The 21,498-nt window shown below is 39.4% G+C and overlaps 1 protein-coding gene across 7 annotated transcripts in view; it reads right to left on the bottom strand.

The window, feature by feature from the left end:
- Nucleotides 1-21,498, bottom strand: part of mrtfab (myocardin related transcription factor Ab) — a 35,683-nt gene that overhangs the window by 2,724 nt on the left and 11,461 nt on the right. For 4 of the 7 annotated variants that reach the window (XM_066663188.1, XM_066663190.1, XM_066663194.1 and 1 more), the window contains 15 exons: nucleotides 12,837-12,902; nucleotides 9,240-9,295; nucleotides 9,003-9,078; nucleotides 8,159-8,305; nucleotides 7,877-8,037; nucleotides 7,192-7,308; nucleotides 6,842-7,098; nucleotides 5,336-5,513; nucleotides 4,882-5,250; nucleotides 2,620-3,339; nucleotides 2,225-2,428; nucleotides 820-936; nucleotides 496-639; nucleotides 238-324; nucleotides 33-93 (listed from right to left, as the gene is read on the bottom strand). In XM_066663188.1, coding sequence (XP_066519285.1) covers nucleotides 33-93; nucleotides 238-324; nucleotides 496-639; nucleotides 820-936; nucleotides 2,225-2,428; nucleotides 2,620-3,339; nucleotides 4,882-5,250; nucleotides 5,336-5,513; nucleotides 6,842-7,098; nucleotides 7,192-7,308; nucleotides 7,877-8,037; nucleotides 8,159-8,305; nucleotides 9,003-9,078; nucleotides 9,240-9,295; nucleotides 12,837-12,902 — 2,760 coding nt within the window. The remainder of the gene's footprint in view (nucleotides 1-32; nucleotides 94-237; nucleotides 325-495; nucleotides 640-819; nucleotides 937-2,224; nucleotides 2,429-2,619; nucleotides 3,340-4,881; nucleotides 5,251-5,335; nucleotides 5,514-6,841; nucleotides 7,099-7,191; nucleotides 7,309-7,876; nucleotides 8,038-8,158; nucleotides 8,306-9,002; nucleotides 9,079-9,239; nucleotides 9,296-12,836; nucleotides 12,903-21,498) is intronic. The other 3 variants (XM_066663189.1, XM_066663191.1, XM_066663192.1) reach the window with 3 other exon arrangements.

Raw genomic sequence — 21,498 nt, 5'->3', positions numbered from 1 at the left:
CTGTGATGGCATTTAAGGAGATTTTTGCTTACCTCCACTCTTAATGAGAATATCAAACAAGTCATCTATGTGCTGATTGTTGGAACCGTTCTGCTGTGGAAAGAGCAGATCAATAACGTTACCGTAAATGTATGCATCTACTGCACTGTCAGCAGAAAAGGAAACAGGCTTTTTAAGTATTAGCCACCAGAGCAGAAAAAACAGATGCAGATGAACAGAGAGCAGAGGAAGTCATACTTTCAGATGGTGAGAGGGATGGCATGCTGGTTTTGGAGAAGGAGGAGTAAACAAAGTGTGCCGGTCAAAGGTGGGGCATACTTCTCCCTGCAAGACAGGGAGATCGATCGTGGTGTAGGAGAAAGAAAATGAAGAAAAAAAAGGAAGGGTTTACTTTGAGTAATGAGTAAATGGAATACAGAAACCAAAAGAGGAAAATGAGATGTAATGAAACACATGGCTAGTTCAGAGTATCAGAGCTGGTTCATGATGAGCTACCTTAAGTGAAGGAGGAGAGCTTGGCTGATTGATAGGACTGGACTCTTCACTGAGGAAGAAAGGCTGGAGACTGGGTGGGGCAGACACTGGATGATTCAACTGTTGAACAACAGGAGTCTCCAGATGCAGTGCTGCCTTTTGCACCTGCAGGGAGGATTAAGCCTGATTATGTACTACAACACCTTTAAATTTAACATGTCAGAATTGAACAACAGTGCTATGTTATTATAAGCCTGCAGGAAATGCTTCTTCTCAGCCAAATTTGCAATTGTGATGTGATAATGCAATATGTATCAAGGTGAAGTCAAAAGCAAGTCCACTTACATTTGTACTGGACTGTTTGACTGGAGCAGCTTTTTGGGGCTGCTGGGTTTGCTTCATAGGATTAGCCTCTTCAGGAACTGATTGGCTTGGTAGCTTAACAGGGGTGGACTGCAATCTCTGGAAAAAAATTTGCAAGAACTTCAAACAAGTGCTTCAAATAGCTCTTTTCCACCAAAAGAACTCTGGTTCTAGAACCAGTTCTGTTCAAGATTCTGTTAAAGGTGGGGTTTGCGGTGCTCATTTGCAGTGTTGCTGTGGCCGTATTCAGCAACAGATCCATAAGGCTCTTTTCCACTGCATGGAACCTTCACAACTCGGCACGGTTCTTTTGCTTTTCCCCTGACCAAATCTGGTACAGGGTTTCTGGAACCAGGTAGGTTTTCAGTCCCAACTCACTCAGGTTTCCAACCGTGCCAAGTAGGTACTAAACGGTGATGTGTAAACCCTGCAGAGCGCTGATTGGCCAGAGACACGTCAATCACCACGAAATGCAGAGCTCACTCAAATTCAGCACAAACTCGCCGCTTGTAAAAACCTTTTAATTTACAGCTGCTACTCACGACGGCAGCTTGTAATTTTACCTTGAGGTGTTTTAAAGAGGTTTATATGTTCCTTGGGTCGGTGGCTGACAAAAATTTCCAGTGAAAGCCAAACGTACAACAAGTAAAACTGATCTGTGGGAACTGGGGTGTGTAAATACACCATGAGTAAACAGCGCCTAACTTTATCAATCTGGCTGTTGTGGTTTTCAAAGCCAGCGATTCCTGTTAGAGACGGCGTTTTGCAGTGTCACCATGTCCACTTCTCAGGGGAGCCCTGCCAGTGGAAAAGCGACAAGCCTTAAGTGTGCTGAGCCGAGACGTTTCAAGTCGAGTCGTGTAGAGCTGGATCCATGCGGTGGAAAAGCACCAATAGATAAACGGACAGAGTCATTGTGTATTATTTGTTTACAGAGAGTCCATGTTCATGTGTAAATGTTGCCTTGCTGAGCTTGTGAACAGCAGAGAAAGTGAACAAATGCACTTTGTGTCACACTGAACATAGCCCCAGAAAACACACAAATGGAGCATGTCCCTTTTTTACTTTCTTTCTTTATTTATACAACATGTTGAAAATGATTGTGTCCAGCTCCACTGAGTGACAACGCTTTATTTGAGGTTCTGTGAACTTTCTGGAGTTTCTTACGTTTGACACAGCCACAGACGGCATCATGGTTCATGCTGATGAACCCAGTTGGGAACAAATTTTTCTGGTTTTCAGACCAATTTATGTTGGAGGAAATGCACCATGCAATGGTTCCAAATTATCTTTTTCCTGAACCTGCTATAAGAGGAAGAGCTAATCCATTTATACAGTGAGGAAAATTGAAACCTTGAGACACAATACTAAGACCTCTGTACTTTACCTGTAGGGTGATGCGTCCATTGGTTTTGTTTTGAGGAGATTCTCCATTCAGGCCCTCCACACTGTTATTGGCAAGAGTAATCAGATAATGGTTGCCATTGCCATCAGTTACAAGAGTAGGTGCTGGGTGAGCTTTCAAAATGTCTAGTGGAAAAGATGTAGTCATCTGAGTACCAGTCTGTGGGTTGATAAACACTTGTGAGATCTGTAAAACACAAGGTGAGTATTACAGCCCAGAAGACAAAAGCAGATCAGTATAACCGACACACCTATTAAAGGCCTAAGATCATAAAGGATGTGTGTGGAAATACGGAAGCCTGGATGTTTTGTCTAAGCTTTAAGAACAATTATTATGCAGGTCCTGTATTATTTACAGTTTGACAAATCCTGACTGACCTGTTGTGTCTGTAACGATCGTTCTTTCTGCTGTGGTTGCTTTTGAGGCCTTTGTTGCTTCCTCTGATTGGTCTGTACCTGCTTCTGTTTCTGCTGGCTCTGTTCAATTATTAGCTGTTGGAGTTTTTGTTGCTGCAGTAACTGGGATTTTTGCTGCTGCTGCTGCTGTTTTGTCTGCTCCACCTGCATTTGCTGCTCCTGTTGTTGTTGGTGCTGCACTTGAAGCCGGTGGATCTGCTGCAGTTTGAGCAGCGTCTGCTGAGAGCACTGAGTTTGTGTCTTCCTCTGTGGCTGTGGATCAGTTGATGTCTCCATGTCCTCCTTTGCCTCCTCCTTCACTGTGACTCCCTCTCCATTGACCGGAGCTGCTCTTTCCATCTTCACTGTAATGTCTGTGACTTCTTTGGTCACTCCACGTTTGCCCTGCTCCAACTGAGAGCGCAGCGTCTCCACCAGCCGCTGTTTTTGCCTCAGCATGCGAGTCAACTCCTCTATTTGCTTGTCCTTTTCTTGGAGCATCTGGTCTTTGTCCAAAACTGCGACTGGGGTTCCTAGCGGTGGGGCCAGTGGGGGCTCCTGAGGCTGAGGAACCAGAGGTGGAACAGGGGTGGGATGGGACAGGCAGCATGAAGACTGCAGATGGCCAAGAGGCTCCTCTTTAATTGGGGAGGGGTGTTCAGGGGAAGGATGCAGTGTAAGCTGTGTGAGAGGTGAGCTCACCTGGTCCAAGAGAAAGAGAGAGAGAAAGAGGCTCTTGACTTTGAAGAACAATAAAAACAGTTAAACAACGGTTTAACAAAAACCCTAATCTACAACATATTCTATTTATCCAAGATTACCTCCAGATCAGGTACGATATGTACAATGTCTAAATGTGGCTGCTTATGTTTAGCACTTTGATCTTAACTAAAACGAATAGAAAAAAAATCACCCAAATCTATTTCTTAAGCACATCACCAGTACTTCTTTTCTAACAACTCAAAAACATTGTCATCTTTGGTAAGTTTCAGATGACTTGTTGATGTGGTTTAAAGCACAGTATGACTCACTGTGAACTTGTTTAACACTTCAGACCATTTTAAACAAAAGGTGTTGGGCCAGACTCCCCCACAGACTTCATCTCCTCTGTGATCACTTGCCTTAGTTTCCATAGGCCTATCTGTCTGCTGTCTGCTACTTTCAGGTACACTTTGAAGTTTTCTATCTTTATACTTCATAGTAGGTCAGTCGGTTGTTCCTAAACCACACTGACCATGAGACCCTAAAGAAGGGCTAGATGTGGTATGAGTGAGTTGAGAGAAAGTTTAGAAAAGATGAATTTTTGCCCATCATTACTTCCTACAAGACTTTAGCTGCTCAACAGTCTATGTTCAACACACTCACTGTTTCTATGAGGCCACTCTGTTGTAGTATGTGCAGAATGATGCCTGGCATTATATTGCTGAAAAATAATGGACTACCAAGGGAAATATATCATTTTGATGTCGGTGAAACACCTGAGTTCAGAAATGATCTTTTTGACAAATATATGTGATGAAACATGACTGGCATGCAAACACTGGATTTTTGGGGGATTCTCCTTTTATACACTTTATTGTCATCTGCTTATAGTGTACTATTTAAAACGTAAATTCAATAATAAATATATTTTAAATGATTATTTTGCTCCTGTCACATCATTTTAGGACTGTTAATGTTCAAACTTTTAATTTGTTTGTTAAAATCAAGCTGGTCAATAAAAACATTGGGAATCTTTGTATGTTTTTCAGTTAGATAAAGCTTCAAGAGAAGTAATAAATCACATATTCTAGTTTTTATTGCATGCCATATTAAAGGTGGTTTTTTTATAAATGAGCTTATATTTTACACAACAATTTTACAAGATTAAAAAGAAAGCAGTCAAATACAAACATAACATATAGCTTTAATGTCAAATGTGTTTTCTTTTTTTTACCCAGTTAATGGTTCAAGCAGTTCAGAGTAAGGTCACAGTTGTTACTTAGCAACCAGTACCTTGCTGAATAACAGGGATAGGGTGTAAAAGTGCTGTGGTCACATAGAACGAACTTTTGCACCAGTAAACAATATACAGTCTTGTTAAGAAGGGGATATATATAAATACTGTTTCTTTCAAAAAAATAAAAATAAAAAAACCAAAAGGTGAACTAAAACATTCTGTGATATGTTTTAAGGTCAACTTCGAACAACAGAAGCATAATAAACCTATTCATAAATACTTCCTGAATGGAAAAGAGAACTTACCATTTCTCCAAACACATCCCCGTTACAGCTGGTCTCATCAGCACTCAGTCCAGTCAATGAGCGGTCGGATGGTGTAGGAGACACTGGGGGGGAGGAACTAGTACTACTAAAGCGCATAATTTGGGCTGCAGTATGAACTGCATTAGAACTCAACACTTGCTGATAAGATGTGACTTTCACAGTGGCATCTTTGGACTGAGCTGCCACTTGCTGGGGTGTCCCAGGGACTATTTTCACTGTTCCAGACCCGTCTGCTTGCCCTGTGCCTCCATTCTGCTCCTGATAGTTCTTCAGGCGCTCAATTAGGTCGTTTTTAGTACCAGACACAGTCAAACCCCTAAGTTTCAGCTCCTGCTTAAGCTCAGCCACCTGGAAAAAGGCAGATGGATATTGTACTAAACATTGATATCAAAACCGTCAAGAATCAAATAGTTAAATCAGAAAATTGGCATACTTTGAATTCATCCAAGTTAGCAGGCAATACTCCTGGCTTGGCTCCTCCTGCAGCTGGCTGACTCTGTCGATTAGTGCCATTCTGATTTGATGGTGCCGTAGAGGGTGTGGAAGTACAGCGTGAAGGGGAGGGACCAGTAGTGGCAGGTGGTTGTTGCTGCTGTTGCTCAGTAGGAAGTCTAAAAATATTCAGAGCATAAAATTCTTTTTACTGAGGGAAACATCTATAATTCTGCGTCTACAGATGGCATGCTGTTTCCTTGACAAACCTACCATTCACAGTGTTAAAATTAGACATTTGAATTCATTATAGTTCGTTAAATATGACCAACTAAAATATAATTATTGCATAATTGCATAATTATTAATTCATTATTTTTCTTTAACCAGTTCATTATGTTCAGGGTCATGGTCATGGTGGGTCTGGAGCATACTCATCACTGGCCGCAAGGCAGGAACCCAAACTGGACAGTGCACCAGTCCATCACAGTGCACCACACACTCACCTATTCACTCACACACACACCTATGAATACTTGCACATCCAATTGACCTATTAACATGTGCTTTAGGGACTATGGGAGGAAATTGGACCACCCAGAGTAATCCTACCCAGACAGAGGTAGAACACAACAAACTCCTCAAAAACGGTGACAGTAAACTGATGTGGGGACTGAACCCACAACAAGTGCTGGGCAGTAAAACAATATCGATTTGTTTTGTGATTAATTTTGCTTGATAACGATGATAAGCTTTGAGTAACAGAGCTCCATAAACCTACATTTCTATTCCAAGTTAGCACAGCCATCAGCACGCTATAAGGTGCATACACTCATGCTATTATGGCAAATGAACATAGGAAACCGCATTCATTTTTCTCCCGGGAAATGTTATTTTGTTTGCGAGATCAACTTCTCTGCTCGCAATTTTTGAATGGGATCCGACACCATAGATCAGGCTGCTTCTCTTCTGCACAGCGATTCTGGGTAGGCACCGGACCCAACTGGGTAAATGGTTACAGACAATGAATGAATGAGCAGAACTGAAAATGTTCTAACTTTCCCACTGTTACAAGCACTGTTCTAATCACACCCTGGAGGGGGCACCAGTCCTTCACAAGGCTATACACACTCACACATTTACTCACACACACACCTATGGACACATTTTGAGTTGTCAATCCACCTACAAACATGTGTTTTTGGACCGTGGGAGGAGCACCCGGAGAAAACTCATGCAGACACCGGAAGAACACTTGAATTAAAATAATGAAAAATAAATGAATAATATAATAGTCTGAGACCTATTCATTTTTATTTTGGTGAATGGTACCACATTTTTGTTGCTCTACAAACAATTCTGTGAGATTTACTAAAACTGTACGAGAAAACATTTTTTCCCTCCAATATCCAATACCCTGTCTCCCTGATACTGGATTGAAGCCATCAAAATATGCATCTGTACAGTATACAGGCACACCAACTTTCCCTAATAAAAAAGCACATACTTAGGGGGCGCAGGGAGGATGGTGTGATAATTGTAGTGCTGCTGTTGCTGGCTGATGATCTGAAGCTGGAGGAAGAGCTGCTGCTGGTGGAGGATTTTGGCATAAGACGAGTCCAGCTGGGGTGGGGGTTCGCGGTCATTCTTCTGATCAGGTGGGATGTACTGATGATATTTAAGCTTCTTTACTTTAGGCTTGCTCTCCTTGGGCTTCTTAGGTCGCTGAGCAGGCCGATCGGCACTAGACTTGGACTGGGGCTGCTGCAATGAAGACACATAGTCAAGAAAGTTTGCAGATAAGAATTTAAAGAAGCAGATTTTTATTGAAAGAATGTATTGATAGCAATTGCTCACTTTGGCAGGTCCAGTAGGAGGACGGGCACTTGTAGCCATCAGAGTTCCATTGGTCAGATTTGGTGAAGAGGAGGAGTCAGGGGCATTATGCAGAGAAGGTGCAGCCTGAGTGAGGAACTGTAAGGTCAACAGTTAGAGATACCATTCATATTCATCTGCATTTTGCTAATCATCATTCTAAACCCATTCTACAAATATATTTGTTCTGGTGCATATATACATTGAATATGAAAATGAAGTAATTCAGAAGAGAACGATACTGTTGAAAATTACCACCTTTACATAATAATAATATAACAAAGGAGAAAGATAGTAAGACTTACATGACTGAAAATCACTCAGAACATATTGTTTATTTTTGTTGGAAAATATAGACACCTTATAAACACTTACATGAAAAAAATCAACCAGACAAACTCTAAAACTATCATTATTCAAGGTATTCGTGGGTTTTGAAATTTCATTGGCTAGACTGCTCATTTACACATTTGAGACTTCTGTTATCCTAACAACATCCATATTGCAATAGGCTAACTAGCAACATACTGTGTATCCATAGAGAAGGGAAAACACCAACTGTGCAATGCAGGGACGGGATACAGAACTAGAGTTGGGAAACAACGCTCTAGTGTGCTAATATATGGTGACTACCATAAGCTGGATGTTAAAGGAACCTGTAATGTACCTGTGTAGGTGAGGTGGGTCTGTTCAGATTGAGCATATTGGAGGGGGAGAGCTGGGGGGCGTGGCTTAGTGGAGAGTCCTGACTGCCTGGCTGATCAGGTGACAGGGCATCACTGCTGTCCTCATCCAATGAGGAATTCTCACCTTTTGGAGACCCTGAACCTAAGAGAATGTGAAGGACGTACATAGTATATTACTATGACACTTAAGAGACTACATATATGACTAGGTTTACCTACACAGGGATTTAAATATAATCACGAAGTGTCCTGTTAATCCTCACCTATGAGCGCAGGCACAGGTAGAATATTTTTGTGGATCAGCTCAATGGGGCCAGGCCTGTGTGAGATTTTATCATTAAGGTCATCAGCAAGGCGAGCCCTCTTTAGCTTCAGCTGCTTGGCCTGAAGGGAAGGTTCTGCTGATGTCTCTGTGGGTGGAGCAGGTAGAAAAATTTTAAAAATCAAAACATATAGTGTACTCAGAGAAACAGCAAAACCACATTCCAAAAATCTCTCAAATGAACTCTATATGCAGTAACCTTAAAACACATCTGACAATCCTAAAACCTCTGCCATGTCTGCAAAAACACATGGATGTTTGTTCGTGTTGTGCTTTGTCTAAGCGTTCTGTTTATCTAATCTATATTCATTCGTTCATTTATTCATTGTCTGTAACCACTTATCCACTTCAGGGTCATGGTCTTATTAAAATCAAGAACTGAAAATGAAGTCAGTGAGCATAAAGATACAGATATCTGCATGCAAATTATCAGAGCTTCACACTGTATTTGAGCAAATTACTAATGTATCACCTAATTATATTTTTTTACATTTTATTTTGCACAGTAATGGAGTAGAGGAAAACAGAAAATAATAAAAAAAATAGTGCAAGGAAAGTCCCAAAACCTGAAACTATATTTGTACTAAGCACTTCCCCAATTTAGTCTTACATTTAAACTTAAATACAAAAACCTAAGATACATTTTGGGTTTAGATAAAGAGAAGAAACTGAAGAAAATAAGTAACACTTGTTGAGACTGAAAATGTAACTCCTACACGTTCAACATACATTTTCCTGAAAACATCTTCCACTTCCTGAAATACAGGGCACTCTCTGACACTCACCCTCCAAAATGTGCATCCTCACCAGCTCTGATCTCTCAGGCCGACTCCTGATCTTCCTCTTCAAATAGTCCTCTGTCTACAAAGAACAAAGGGAAGGGCCAGTCAGACAAAAGTGAGCTGCTTTTTTAATGCAAAACCTTAAACCTTTATGAATCTTCTTAAGACTTTCATTCCCCTTGGTGTGGGATTTTGCTCATAAGCAACAGGGATATAATAACATTGTGTTAATTTACTCACCCGTGCCCTCTCCAGACTTTTTCTCTGCTCGTGAAAAGCAGCAGGGCTTTTTAGTGCTGCAAACAGAAACAGAAACATAAATGGATAAGTAAAGCACAGTCATAGTCATATCTTTTTTGAAGAAAACTTTCAAAGCAGAAGTTCAGATCCATTCCAGAGGGACAAATTGTCAGTATAGCTCAATGTGCCTATCATAACACAAGAACATTAGGAGAAGTAAACAGAGGAAGAAAATGGAGAGTTGCTGAAAAAGCCATCTCGAGGGAAATAAAAAGTTATCCTGGAAGATAAGCAAAGTTTGCTTGTGCTAAATTCAGGGAACACATTTCTTTGACTTAATATCTAATTAGTTTCTCAGTGTCAGAATTAAAAAAATAAAATATGTCTGCCTTCATTACAGCTTTCATTCTATTCCGGTGACCTGGGTTCACCTCTTCAAAAGGACCAATATTTTTTAAACCCCACTAATGTTAAGTCCCTATTAACTGATCCCCAGACACCAAAGATGGCTGCCTGCTTCCCTGGGTATGAGTTCACTGCCCCTAGTGCACTAGTTTGCGTGTGTTTGTGTGGTCATTGCCACGGACATGCTAAATGCAGAAGACACATTTCATCGTATGTTGTACAGTGACTAGTAATTGCACATTTCATTTCACATTTCAAGTCTTGGTCTCTCCAAGATGAAACCCTTAAATACTGTTCACATGTTGGTGGCAATTTTGGTGGTCTTTCTGTATTATTGGCAGTTTGGGTTGTCTCCTTGGAATACATTTGTAAATGTAAATTTCCTTTTTTAATATCCTTGGGCCATGGTTGAAACTAAAGCTCTGTTCAGTTCACATGAAGCAATTCATCTAATGCAACAAAAAAAGAGTACTACAATATTGTGCCATCATAGCCAAGCATTTTGCAATGTGGTGAGCAAACTCTTAAAACAGAAACGAATCTGAGAATAGAAGTGTAACATATTTTATCACATAAATTACCCTACATTTCTATCTGTCCCAAAGTAGGCAGCTTAACGTGAAAAATCTACAAAATGAATAAAAGATTAAAAAACAAGGTTGTGACAGTTGAATAATGGAGTAAAAGCTCTGAATGGCAAGCACATGACAACATTTCCTCATTGACGGCCTTAGATATGATCTCATTGATCCAACAGTGGTAATCACATTTTAAACTGAGCGGGCAGTCAACGTGATGTCACGATGCCACCTCAAGCTAGTGTGACAGATGACAGATGAAAGCTGTGTGAGGTGGTCAGCTGTCTTGTCTCTTTTAATAGCTCAGTTGATGATGAGGAACATAATGTGATAGCAGAAACAGACCCTCCACCTGTTCTCACATCCCAGTGTTTATCACCCACGTCTCTCTCTTCCACTGTGCTTACGTACCATGATGCCTTTACGGTAGGTGCCTACCTACCTGGGACAAAATAATGTCAAGCCATTCTGGGCTGGATGTGCCAAATACAGTACACGCAGTGTATATGTTTGCACAATATTTACTTGGGTAACTGCGAGACGTTGAATATGCAAAAATAAAATAAGCTCTGAATCGAAGTGATTTTTGCTGTCCTGTAAAACCTTAATCAGTGACATTTGTTGTAAAGTGTTTCTGTGGGCGCTTTCATGAATCAAGGAAGTCATGTTTTAAAAAAGAAAAAAAAGTCCTGGCCTGAACTGAAATGAACTGGACTGAATATACATTATTTTTCTCATAGAGAAATTAATCTTGGACTCCCAGGCCTCATACATGACATAATGAAATAGTACTTTTTCCTCCTTTAAATGTAATGCAATGCATATCACAATATGCAATAACAGTATGTAATAATACAATTGCAAGATGAGTATTTGGTCTATATTGTGCAGCCCTGTTATTCTATATTATAATGGTCCCATTATAATATGTTAAGCTTCACAGTAGGGGTGCTCAAACTACAGCCACCGGCTCCTTTAAGTACAGCAGCAATGCATTTTGTATGGCCACTGCACATTGTTAAAAGAAGTATAAAAGTAAAAACAAAAGTTGGCCACTAGATACAATGCTGTTGTAAGGCCAATGGGATCCAGCTCTTTTGGAGATTCAATACTGGTTGCCCTGCATGCTCACACACATTCTACCATAAAAAACAATATAGATGTGCAAGCAGAACATGGTTCTGTCTGGTAGTCCACAGTGACTTTATATTCTTAAAATATTATGATTTTCTGACATGGAAAATTGTTATTTATATATAGTATAAATTAAGAAATGTGCCTGCCCTATTCATTTATTTTGCCTTCGCATTGATCAAGGAATTAATCTGGTTACATAAACCAGTCCTTACAATTTTAGGTTTATTACATTGTAAGGCTAACTCAAACTCTCCATTGGTTCAGGGCCATTTGAGTGGTCAAACTACCTCTTACTACATGCAGTACTTGTTTTGTGTTTAACAAACAAAATATTGTTTCAGGGTCTATTTTTCAAAAAGGAGATTGAAATCATCCTAACAGGATAAAGCTTCAGTTCCTGAGTGGTCAGCTGTACTGATCTTTTGGTTTTCAATTGGCCCCAGTGCCTGATATGAGAGCACAACAGTCATCTTTGCCTTTCACTGTTACAAAATTCAGCTTTAGCTGTAGAAGTACTTCCTCCTTTGACAGATAGGCAGAACAGAGAACAGTGTGAATAGTGTGGCCCTTCGTTTTTGATACACAGAACCCAGAACAAGGAAGTGGAAACAGAGGGGGAAGCCGGACCACCTGATAACACAAGCAGAGCCTTTCACAATGACTGAGCAATGACACTTCAAGACCAGACCATGGTTTATAGACTTCCAGTGGCCCAATCAACCACGAGTCCAAACCAAAACAACAGCTCTCACGGTGACTGCAAGAAGCTATACAAAATGCAAGGCACAGCAAAATAAAGCTAATGGTTTATGCAATATAGTTTAAAGAACATATGGTCAGCGCCAGTCAAATACCAAAAAGAGCAAGTTGTCTCCTTCTTCAAATATAAAGATTCTTTGCATTTAACATGAGTTTACTTAAAGAGATTATTTTCCAAGCCATTGGTCATAACTACTGGTCCATTCTGTTTAAACTTTATGTATATATAAGCTAGTATTTCCTCATTACATAAATATAATATCACAAAAATGGTGATGCAAGGTTCTTTTCTAACAGTGACACTGGAAAAAGACAGCATTGTTTTGGCAAACCTGAAATGCAAAACAAAGATTTAAAAGATTGAGGTATTAGCTTATATAATTACATTTCTTAAGGTTTGCAGCACCCTAACTGAGGCTACAACACATCCCTTCCTTAATCTTCTTATCAGACAAGCTATTTGAATTAATACAGCCACCAGTAATCCTCATTCTTTTTTCATTCAAATTTTTAAAACACATGCAAATGTTTCAGTGATGTCTTTGATGAGTTCCCTTGTTAACGACACTTTAACACTGCACTGCAGGATTAGACATTTACATGTAACGTTGCGAGAGCTACATGGCTGAAGATCTGGCAAAACAAATTAGCACTGCCTACAAAAAGATGCACAAATATGATTTAAGCTTTTGTAGGAAAATACACAAGAAGGACTTACGGGGCATGATTCCTTGGCTGACGAGTTCCTCTCGTGTCCTCCTCTGCTGTAGTTTGAGCTGGAGGACTGCATGAGGACAGAAGAAGAAATGTTAGAGACTAGAGAATTCAAACAACTCGCTCAACAGTTACATCAGGATGGCAAAGTTATGACTCCCTCTTCGCCTCTCAGTGGCTCCTTCACATCCCGCGTCTCAAACTTTGTGTAAACAGAGGCTGAAGTATGCAAGGAAGAGTTTGTCTTGTGTTGAAAAGGAGTCACTTTTTCTCTCTCTCTCTCTCTTTCTCTTTCTCGCTAAAGTACAGGCAGAGGGGAGGGACTGTGAAAGATGGTGGCGATCTGTTGTTACACACTTCCTGTTTCTCCATGCTCAACCGATTTCTTTAATTCAAAAAGAGTACCACACAGAGCAAATGAGGGGAGAAGAGGAGGTTCTGGTTCAAAAACAGGAACATACAGAGCAATGGCACAAGAGAGGGCAGAATTGCTCAACAGTAAACTGGGTGGAGTGTGAGGATCAGCATCACTTTTTCGGTCTTTTTCAATAGATCCATGTTCAACCATTCACTGTAAAATATGCAATATCAGACAAAGCTCTGTTTACTATAAATATAGTTAGTCAGCTAAGACATTTTTGTATGACATACTGTTATAAATAAATAAACAACTGCATGTTGCACAAATAAGTCACAATTTTTTCCATAAGCAAGTCTGTTTTTGATAAATGATACTCCTTTACAGTCAACACAGTCCTTTGGGCCCTTAATTAAATGCCTGTGACATGCTTTGTTTCAAAATACCACAGGGATCAAACAACAAAGCACCATCATTCTCCTTCCGTTTAAACAGCCCTGTTAAAAAAGACAGCGCTCAGCCACCGTTCTTTTAACTTAAAATGAGCCACAGCTCAGTTCAGCACAAGAGTCCAGGAGTGAGGAGCAAGGAGCAAAAGCTCTGGTTTTAATCCATATTCTCTTATTCCATTAAGCTTGCCTTTGCACTCTCACATTTTCCCTCTTTTTCATATTTTCTTCAGATATATGAAATTTAACAACTTTAGCACCTTTAACAACCCAATGTCACTTGTGGCAAGTGTGTTATAGTTTAAAAATACACTTTGCACAGTGCTAAGCCAGAGGATATACATTTTGGAATTTATTATTACTGATGCTTATAACTGACTTATTGGTCATACTGGACCTGTATTTTTTTCTGTAATTGAATTTTTAGGGCTACAATGTCCTATGTGCCTAAGAAACAATAGCAATTGTGGGTCATGTTTGTCTAATCCTTTTAATATGGCCAGCAGCGGTCAGCAGCCATCTATACCAATCCAATGTACTGGATTAATAGATGTTTGATACCTTAGCCTCAAAGTTCTGGTGCAAAACTGAGGAAACAAAGACTCAGTTAATGTCAGTTGGCGGCAACAATCTAAATGCAGTCATCCTTGTTCTGGTGACACTGTCTGTCTTTGTGGATTCTTTAGCCAGAGAACACCTGTCACCCTATGGGGATGACATCATCATGGGCACGGTCCTGCAGTCTTCCATGGTCAGCTGTTTTGACCTTCATGGGCACTGTGCATGAGGATTAGTGCTAGGCTTTAGAGAGCAAAGGCACCATTCACTCTATCCACTTCACATACACATGTGCCACACAATGCCAGACATGCCAAAACTCACCAAAGGACATGAATAGCACAACTGCCTGGCACTGATGGGAATTCTATTCCAAGTATGTGAATCCCACCCTGTCACCTCAATTTGGACTAGTTCATACACAGCCCCTTCTTCCACTACCCCTTGTAAAGTGAATGATTTTGTTAGTTTCACTGTTATTCTGTGTCAATCCAAATTCTTCTCATTCTCACATTAACTACTGTCTTTAAATGCCCAAACACCTGCCCCCCTCCCCACACACACACACTCCGTTTACCACTATTTCTGTCCCAAGCAGACCACTGAGGAAACACAACCCCCACCCCAAACTTCTCTGCAAAACTGGGACCATTACTGTAAATCAAGCAGACACCTTAAACGCCAACTCTCTCTGCTTACACTGAAGCATAGGAGAGCTGAGAACAGAGTTAATGGAGACCGGTGACTATTCTACTTCCATATGTACAGCAACTTGTCCTTTGGAATGGGAGGGAAGAAATCAAGAGCCCATACTCATAGTAGCCAACTGGGTTAATCCCTCAGCCTGCCAGTTGGTGAGTTCAATTAAATATGTCTCTTGTCCCCAAAGGCCCCGAACTGGGCACTTCACAAAGGTCAGTCTGGCTCTCACTTCTTGGCTCCTCACTCTGACTGACTATCAGGGGACTGACCTCACCTCTAAGACTTTAAGCTATAGACCTGATGTAGTAAAACACTTAGTAAGCCTTAATAAAGGAAAATTAAAATGAACAAACCTGTTCAACTCCTAAAAACAAGACTGGATTGTTCAGTGTTCAAAATTGATCTAAGATGTAAGTAGGCCTGTCACAATAATTATATTATTGATTTATTGTACAATATATAGACATTTCCTCAGTTATTTCTGCTGACCTCATTTTTGTGTTTACTGATGTGTTTGTTTACATTAGAATGAGTGTCACCAATATTTCAGCCAGTCTGCACTGTAAATTCTCCAATGTTAAATCAACACTATTAGTGTTAAATTAACACCGTTGGTGTAATAATTTAACCCTCTCAGTATGAAGTATTTGCTGTGTGGTTTTCTCTGGTCTTTCTATTCAGGAGCCATTGTGTTGATGTGTTTAATTTTATGTGTGTTTTATTTATTTAGTATTTTTAAACATTTTCATATTTAAGTTCCAATGGCTATAGTTTTTGCTAGAAGTTCATTGCTATTTAAAGGGGTTTAAATGCTATTATATTGTCGTTATATATCAGTATATCAATATATATTTAAAAAAATTTTAAAAATTATATTGTTTATCGTAATTTTTTGGGGTCAAAATATCGACCACAAAAATCGCAACATGCCTAAATGCAAGTTATGTAGTTATTAGAAGACCTGAAATGCTTCTTTCAAGTACATGCAGTTTATGGGGTTAACATTTCTGAATGGTAAATATATCTGTGTGGTATCTTGTCATATTGTCAAATGCGTGAACCCAACCATGGAAACAAAAAAAAGCCCATATATAAATCTGCTAACAGTAGAGTCATGTCATGTGCAGATCTCTGTTGACAACAGTGTAACTGTAAAACAGTAAAACTGCTAAATTAAAATCTATGTGCTATCATGTTATCTGTTACTGTATAAAAGATGTAAAAAGCTTCCTTTGTATTTATTTACATTTTTGTCTATTCCATTCAGAGCATAGTCCAGATTTGTAAGTACTTGTTATTGATTTATTTTATGAGAATGACAAATAAGCATAACTGTTGTGTGGTGTACGTTTATGGCCATGTTATTTTGAGCAATATAAACTGTGTAATTAGCAGAAAAGGTGAAATTCCTAAAGGCAGATGCGCATGTGCTAAAGAGTTACTGAGCAAACGACTAGTGATGTCTTAGGCCCACCTTCTTTAAGGCTATGATAAGCATGTCTGTTATAGTCCAGCCTCACAGACTGCTTATCTCGATCAGTTCTAGTTGGTTCAAAGGAGGTATCGATGCAAAGGCAATGGTTAGTGTCCAACATGACTGAATCCAATTGTAAAAGTGGTGATCCCAGTCAGTGTCTCAATTCAGCGAAAAGGCTGAAGAAGGAGAAAAAATAAAGCAATATTCCAGCTGTTTTTCCTGAGTTGTGAAGGACAGCTCTCATGTGCAGCTCATGTGAAACTTCTCCATAATGGTCAGATTTATTCAAAAAGGACAGTAATATTTCCTCAATTGAGCACCTAAGAAGTTACAATGAATAGCACAGAGTTTCCACTTCTTCTGTCTGGTCAAAAGGTACGTTTCCACTCGCCTCTGCTTCCCTTCTCCCTTGATTTTCTGCTTCTCTTATAGTGGGTGTAAATGGCAAATCTCCACAATGAGCACAGTGGCTCTACACATGTTATATCCAAGAAAAAAAAAACCCTGAGTGAAAAAGACGAGCTGCACTAAGGATAATGGGACTGCACAGCCTTCAAGAATAAAGCTTCAAGACAAACATGTTCTCGCAGCACTATCCCCTCTCTCTCCCAACACACCCACATATACACCCACACACAGAAGGAGGCAGAGGAAGGGCTGCTGGGTGCCAGTGACTGCACTGTCTACCTCAGCTGTTGCCACTCGTTCCCTCATTACAATCTGCAGACCCTCACACACTCCCTCGGCTCTGTTACACCAGCCCAGACCCAAGCACTCACTCATGTATTGAACAAACACAAAAACAAGGACTGTGGCCAAATTATTAATGGTCTTTAGGAGATGACATTATTTACCAGTGAGATAATGACACTGCATTGACTGCTTTGATATATAGGACATCAGGAAGGACACGTGTATTTCCTGTTCATAGTTCATAATTCCAATGCGCTTACAGAACTCGCTCATATTTGTGTTTATATATAATTTGTCATTAAGGACAAGCTCTTTACAAGCATAATAACAGCTGTAGCCTCCGCCTGTCATCCTACAGATGTATACAGATCATGTGATATGAAATGTACACTAGCCACAACTCTGAGAATTGTCAACTAAACTGCTATTTCAACACATACACACTTCTGGGCAGGAGTATTTATTAGTCCAAAAAAAGCCCAAAACAATGTTTGTTTATTAGGCTAGTCATTAAAATAAAGTAGTCTCCTCTTCTGCATAATGTTCAACAGAGACCCTTCCTGTCTCTCAGTTAACTCATAAAGCATTATATTATTTTATATGGGAGAAATGTTTATCAAAATTGACACACAAACACACGCAACCATATTTATGTCAGAGGAAGCAGAAATTGACCTGAACGTGTCCTCATTCATTGGTTTGAGGTATTAAGTGAGTTTTACCAAAGGCAACAAATGTTCTAATTTCTGACAGGTGCTGTAACACTTTTGGAGGACAGATGTCAAGTAATGTTTGCTTATTTGAGCTCCAACAGTTTCCGTCTGGTATGGCGACAAGCACAGAAAATACCCCTCGTGCACAGGGAGAACCCGGTGGGTGAGTGTAGATTTCCCTCCTGGGAAATGTTTTCCCATTTGCAAGAACTCTGTTGCCTGACGTGGTTTTCCTCACATAAAATTCTTTTCTCAGCATGCAATTTTTCTATGGATGCTTCTTTTATATAAACACTCTCAAGGGCAGAATTTTCTGGGTAGGCTCCGGACCCACCGCGACCCTGAACTGGATTGAGTTACACACAGGGAATGAATGAACGTGCGAAACTGAAAACATTCTAGTTTTCCCACTGTTACAAGAACTTGGGAGCATTTATTTATTTATACATTAATTATTTTAAACTCTGCTTAATCTATCTTTTTACTCTTTCTGATTTATTAAACGCTTGAGGTGGTAATGCCCTAAGAATATTTTGATGACACAAGAATATTTTTACTATTGTGTGGTAAGAAAATTGTATTGTTCCAGTGAAATCCTTCCTTGTGAATTTAATCTTGTGTCAATCTCAGCTGTAAACATGTATATAATCCCCAAATCACAGTTCAAACAGAAGCATACTAATTAACTGCTGTTAACATTCAGATACAGACAAGTTTTTGTTGTGAGTGTTTTCATAAAGCTGGGTTTTCCCTTAGATTCGCCCACACTGCGCAAATAGAGGTTTCAAAAATGTCTTCCATGGAATGTTTTAGAAAAGCTTAGTTTTTGGTGACCTAACATATTAAAAAATAAATATGTGGGTTTCTGTGAATAGAGTCTAACTATCAGCAAGATTTGGCATGCTATATATTAATTGCATTGAATTAACAATGAAAAGTTCAACTGTAATTTGCAATTACTTATATTATAATTAACCTGTGTCTGCAAAGGATATACTATAATGCACTGATTATAACATTAAATGAGATATCCTAGTGTATTTTCTGATACATGGCACTAAATATTTAATGTTTGTATTTGGTTGTGCACCATTTTGACAATCACCTGCTGCACATCACACAAAAACAACAGTTTGTAGCTGGTTGTTCATAATGAGTGCAGAAGCACTAAGACTTTCTGATGATGTCCTTTTTGACCTCCCCAAACCTGCCCAGGAACAAAGTGCAGGTTTTTGAAGATGTTTTGCAGCTTGACAAGCAATACATGTATACTTTCTGCTTCAATCTTCTGAGTGGCTCCAGCAGAATTCTGGCGAGGTCAACCCCGACCCCTCCCCCCCTTGGGTCCTCTACCAGTTTTAAATAGTAGGGCCAGCTGGCCAAAAGGCTCTATATTCAGCTCAGTATCACCTGTGCAGGCACTGGGTAGAATTACTTACAGATACCCCTGCACTCAGACACCCACAATTATGATGACACACACATTTGTGGCAACATAAAAAAAAAACTTTAGATAGACAGCAAGCTTGAGGAACAGAAGTTTCTTTAAAAAGCTGTGAAGATTAATTATCTTAACTGAAAGTAGCACTTCTGCATCTTGGACATCTCTAAATTGCTTTCCAATTAAACATGAACTGAAATAAACTGAATAAAGATTTGTGCCCCCTTTAGAGGCATGTTGGCATATACTGTACATAAGCATTTTACAGTCAGGGAGATAAATAGAAAGGGCAATACAGGAATACGAAAGGTGTGAAGGAGATCTGACTCTAACCCAACCGAACACTGTTGATGGAAGCTCAGAGGCAGAATGCTTGAGGCTCTGAGGTCTTCTAACTTTGCAAGGGAGCCTTATATTTCTTACAGTATGATGTCAATATTACATGGAAACAGATTACATGAAACTTCCAACAGTACTAAAAGCTTTGGACTGATGTCATGCTAACAATAAATAGCAGAGATGTGAGATGTGTGAGTGACCTCACAGGAAGACTAACAGAGCCCACAATCAGCCCACATCTGCCCACAAGCTTCAAGACACCTCCTTAATCAAACACAGTAATACAGAGAAACATGACCAAAGTCCATAAGCTCCAGACACTCACAGATAAATAACTTTGAAAGGCAAAACAATAAGTACATGTGTACATTTCTGTTTATCCTCATGAGTAATGTGGTGTGTTTTATGGCTCCAAAGTTAACAGGAGGCAGAGAGTAGACAGATATAACGCCAATCACTCTAACTCAGGTATTAAAAACTGAACAAAACCATCCATTTGCAATTAAAACCCCAATCCTGAAAGATTAAAGAAGGCCGCAAAAACATTTTTAATGTTTTTAATTAAATTTTTAATTTTTAAATTTTTAATTAAAACTTTTTAATTCCATTTTTATTATCACAGATTCGTCAGTGGCAGCCTGACTGGTTGCACTATTTGAGCTAGATTCATTTTTAACATTGGTTGTTCTCTAAGTGCTACTCACCTATTTAGACGGTTAATAATATGAAACATAGGTTTTGCAAATTACCCAAGTGTCCTCATTTTAAAGAAGGCTGTGGACTTTCATGAAAATCTACAAATACTCAGAATATTCTCTGTGTTGACAATTAACTACATTCAGCGCAATGTTCAAAACATTCCAAACTATTCTTCTGGCCTGGGATCACACTGCCTTTTACTCAGCAAGGAAAAAAAAAAGAGTTCATCACCTCCTTCATACTACAGGGCAACAAAGGTGCAAATCATATTCAAACACTATGTTTAGGAAGTGTACAAGTCCCAGCAAAGACCAGACAATTTATTGCTTTACTTTATTACTTGCTGTTTGTGTAGTTTCAAAATGTGTTTACACATTTGTTTACTACTTTTTCTTTCTACTCTCTACTGTCTACTTTCTGACTTTTATTTTGAATTTTTCTCATTACCTGTTTTTAAATTTAAATGTGACACTTTAGTACCTGAGTACTAAGACTCTACCTCTAGCTGAGTAAGTGCTTAATCACAACACTGCAAAAAGGCAGGCTGCATAGTTTAAGTCTACTTTACATCACAAAAGAATATGATCTACCTGCAAACATACACATTTATCCAGTATGCCTCTCATTATTCAGTTAAGGCAGGATTAAAGAAAGAAAAAAAGAAAGAAAGAGGAAGATGAAATATGACCTCAGCGCCTACATGTGGTAATATGAGGGACTAGGAAAAAAAAAAGTTTGGGTGTATTCAGCAAGCGAGGTTTTGGGAGGATGTTCACATCCAGACTCGCTTTTCTTGTCATAGCATATTACATAACAGCCAGCTGAAATCATTTTAATCTGCACCCCTCAACCCCATGCCCTACTTTTTAGCACCCATAAACCCAGACTGAACAAATGTGAGTCTGGGTCTCTGGGTTACAAAACCAAAGCTCTCAGTTTTGCTTTTAGTAAAAAACAATAGTGCTAGTTCTTCCAGCAGTGTGGTAGAACCAGCCAGAACAAGCCTGTTTTTGATTGTCTGTTCAGGAAAGTGGTTGAGGTATGTCAAACTGATCTCTATCTCCTCACTTTCAGCTCATATCTTATGCTGATAAACGGGAAAGGGCATTCCGGCACAACAGGCATGTGAGGTATTTCTGACCTGATATGCCTTTAATTATTTTGCTGGGTGCTAAGGTTAGGGTTAGTGTGTGCCATCACTTTTTCCACAAGATATTCATGTTAATATTATATTATC

This window comes from Hoplias malabaricus, chromosome 3, assembly GCF_029633855.1.
Source record: "Hoplias malabaricus isolate fHopMal1 chromosome 3, fHopMal1.hap1, whole genome shotgun sequence".
NCBI classification, from domain to species: Eukaryota; Metazoa; Chordata; class Actinopteri; order Characiformes; family Erythrinidae; genus Hoplias; species Hoplias malabaricus.
Note: the sequence above shows the minus strand (reverse complement) of the source record. Positions and strands in the feature narration are given on the sequence as shown.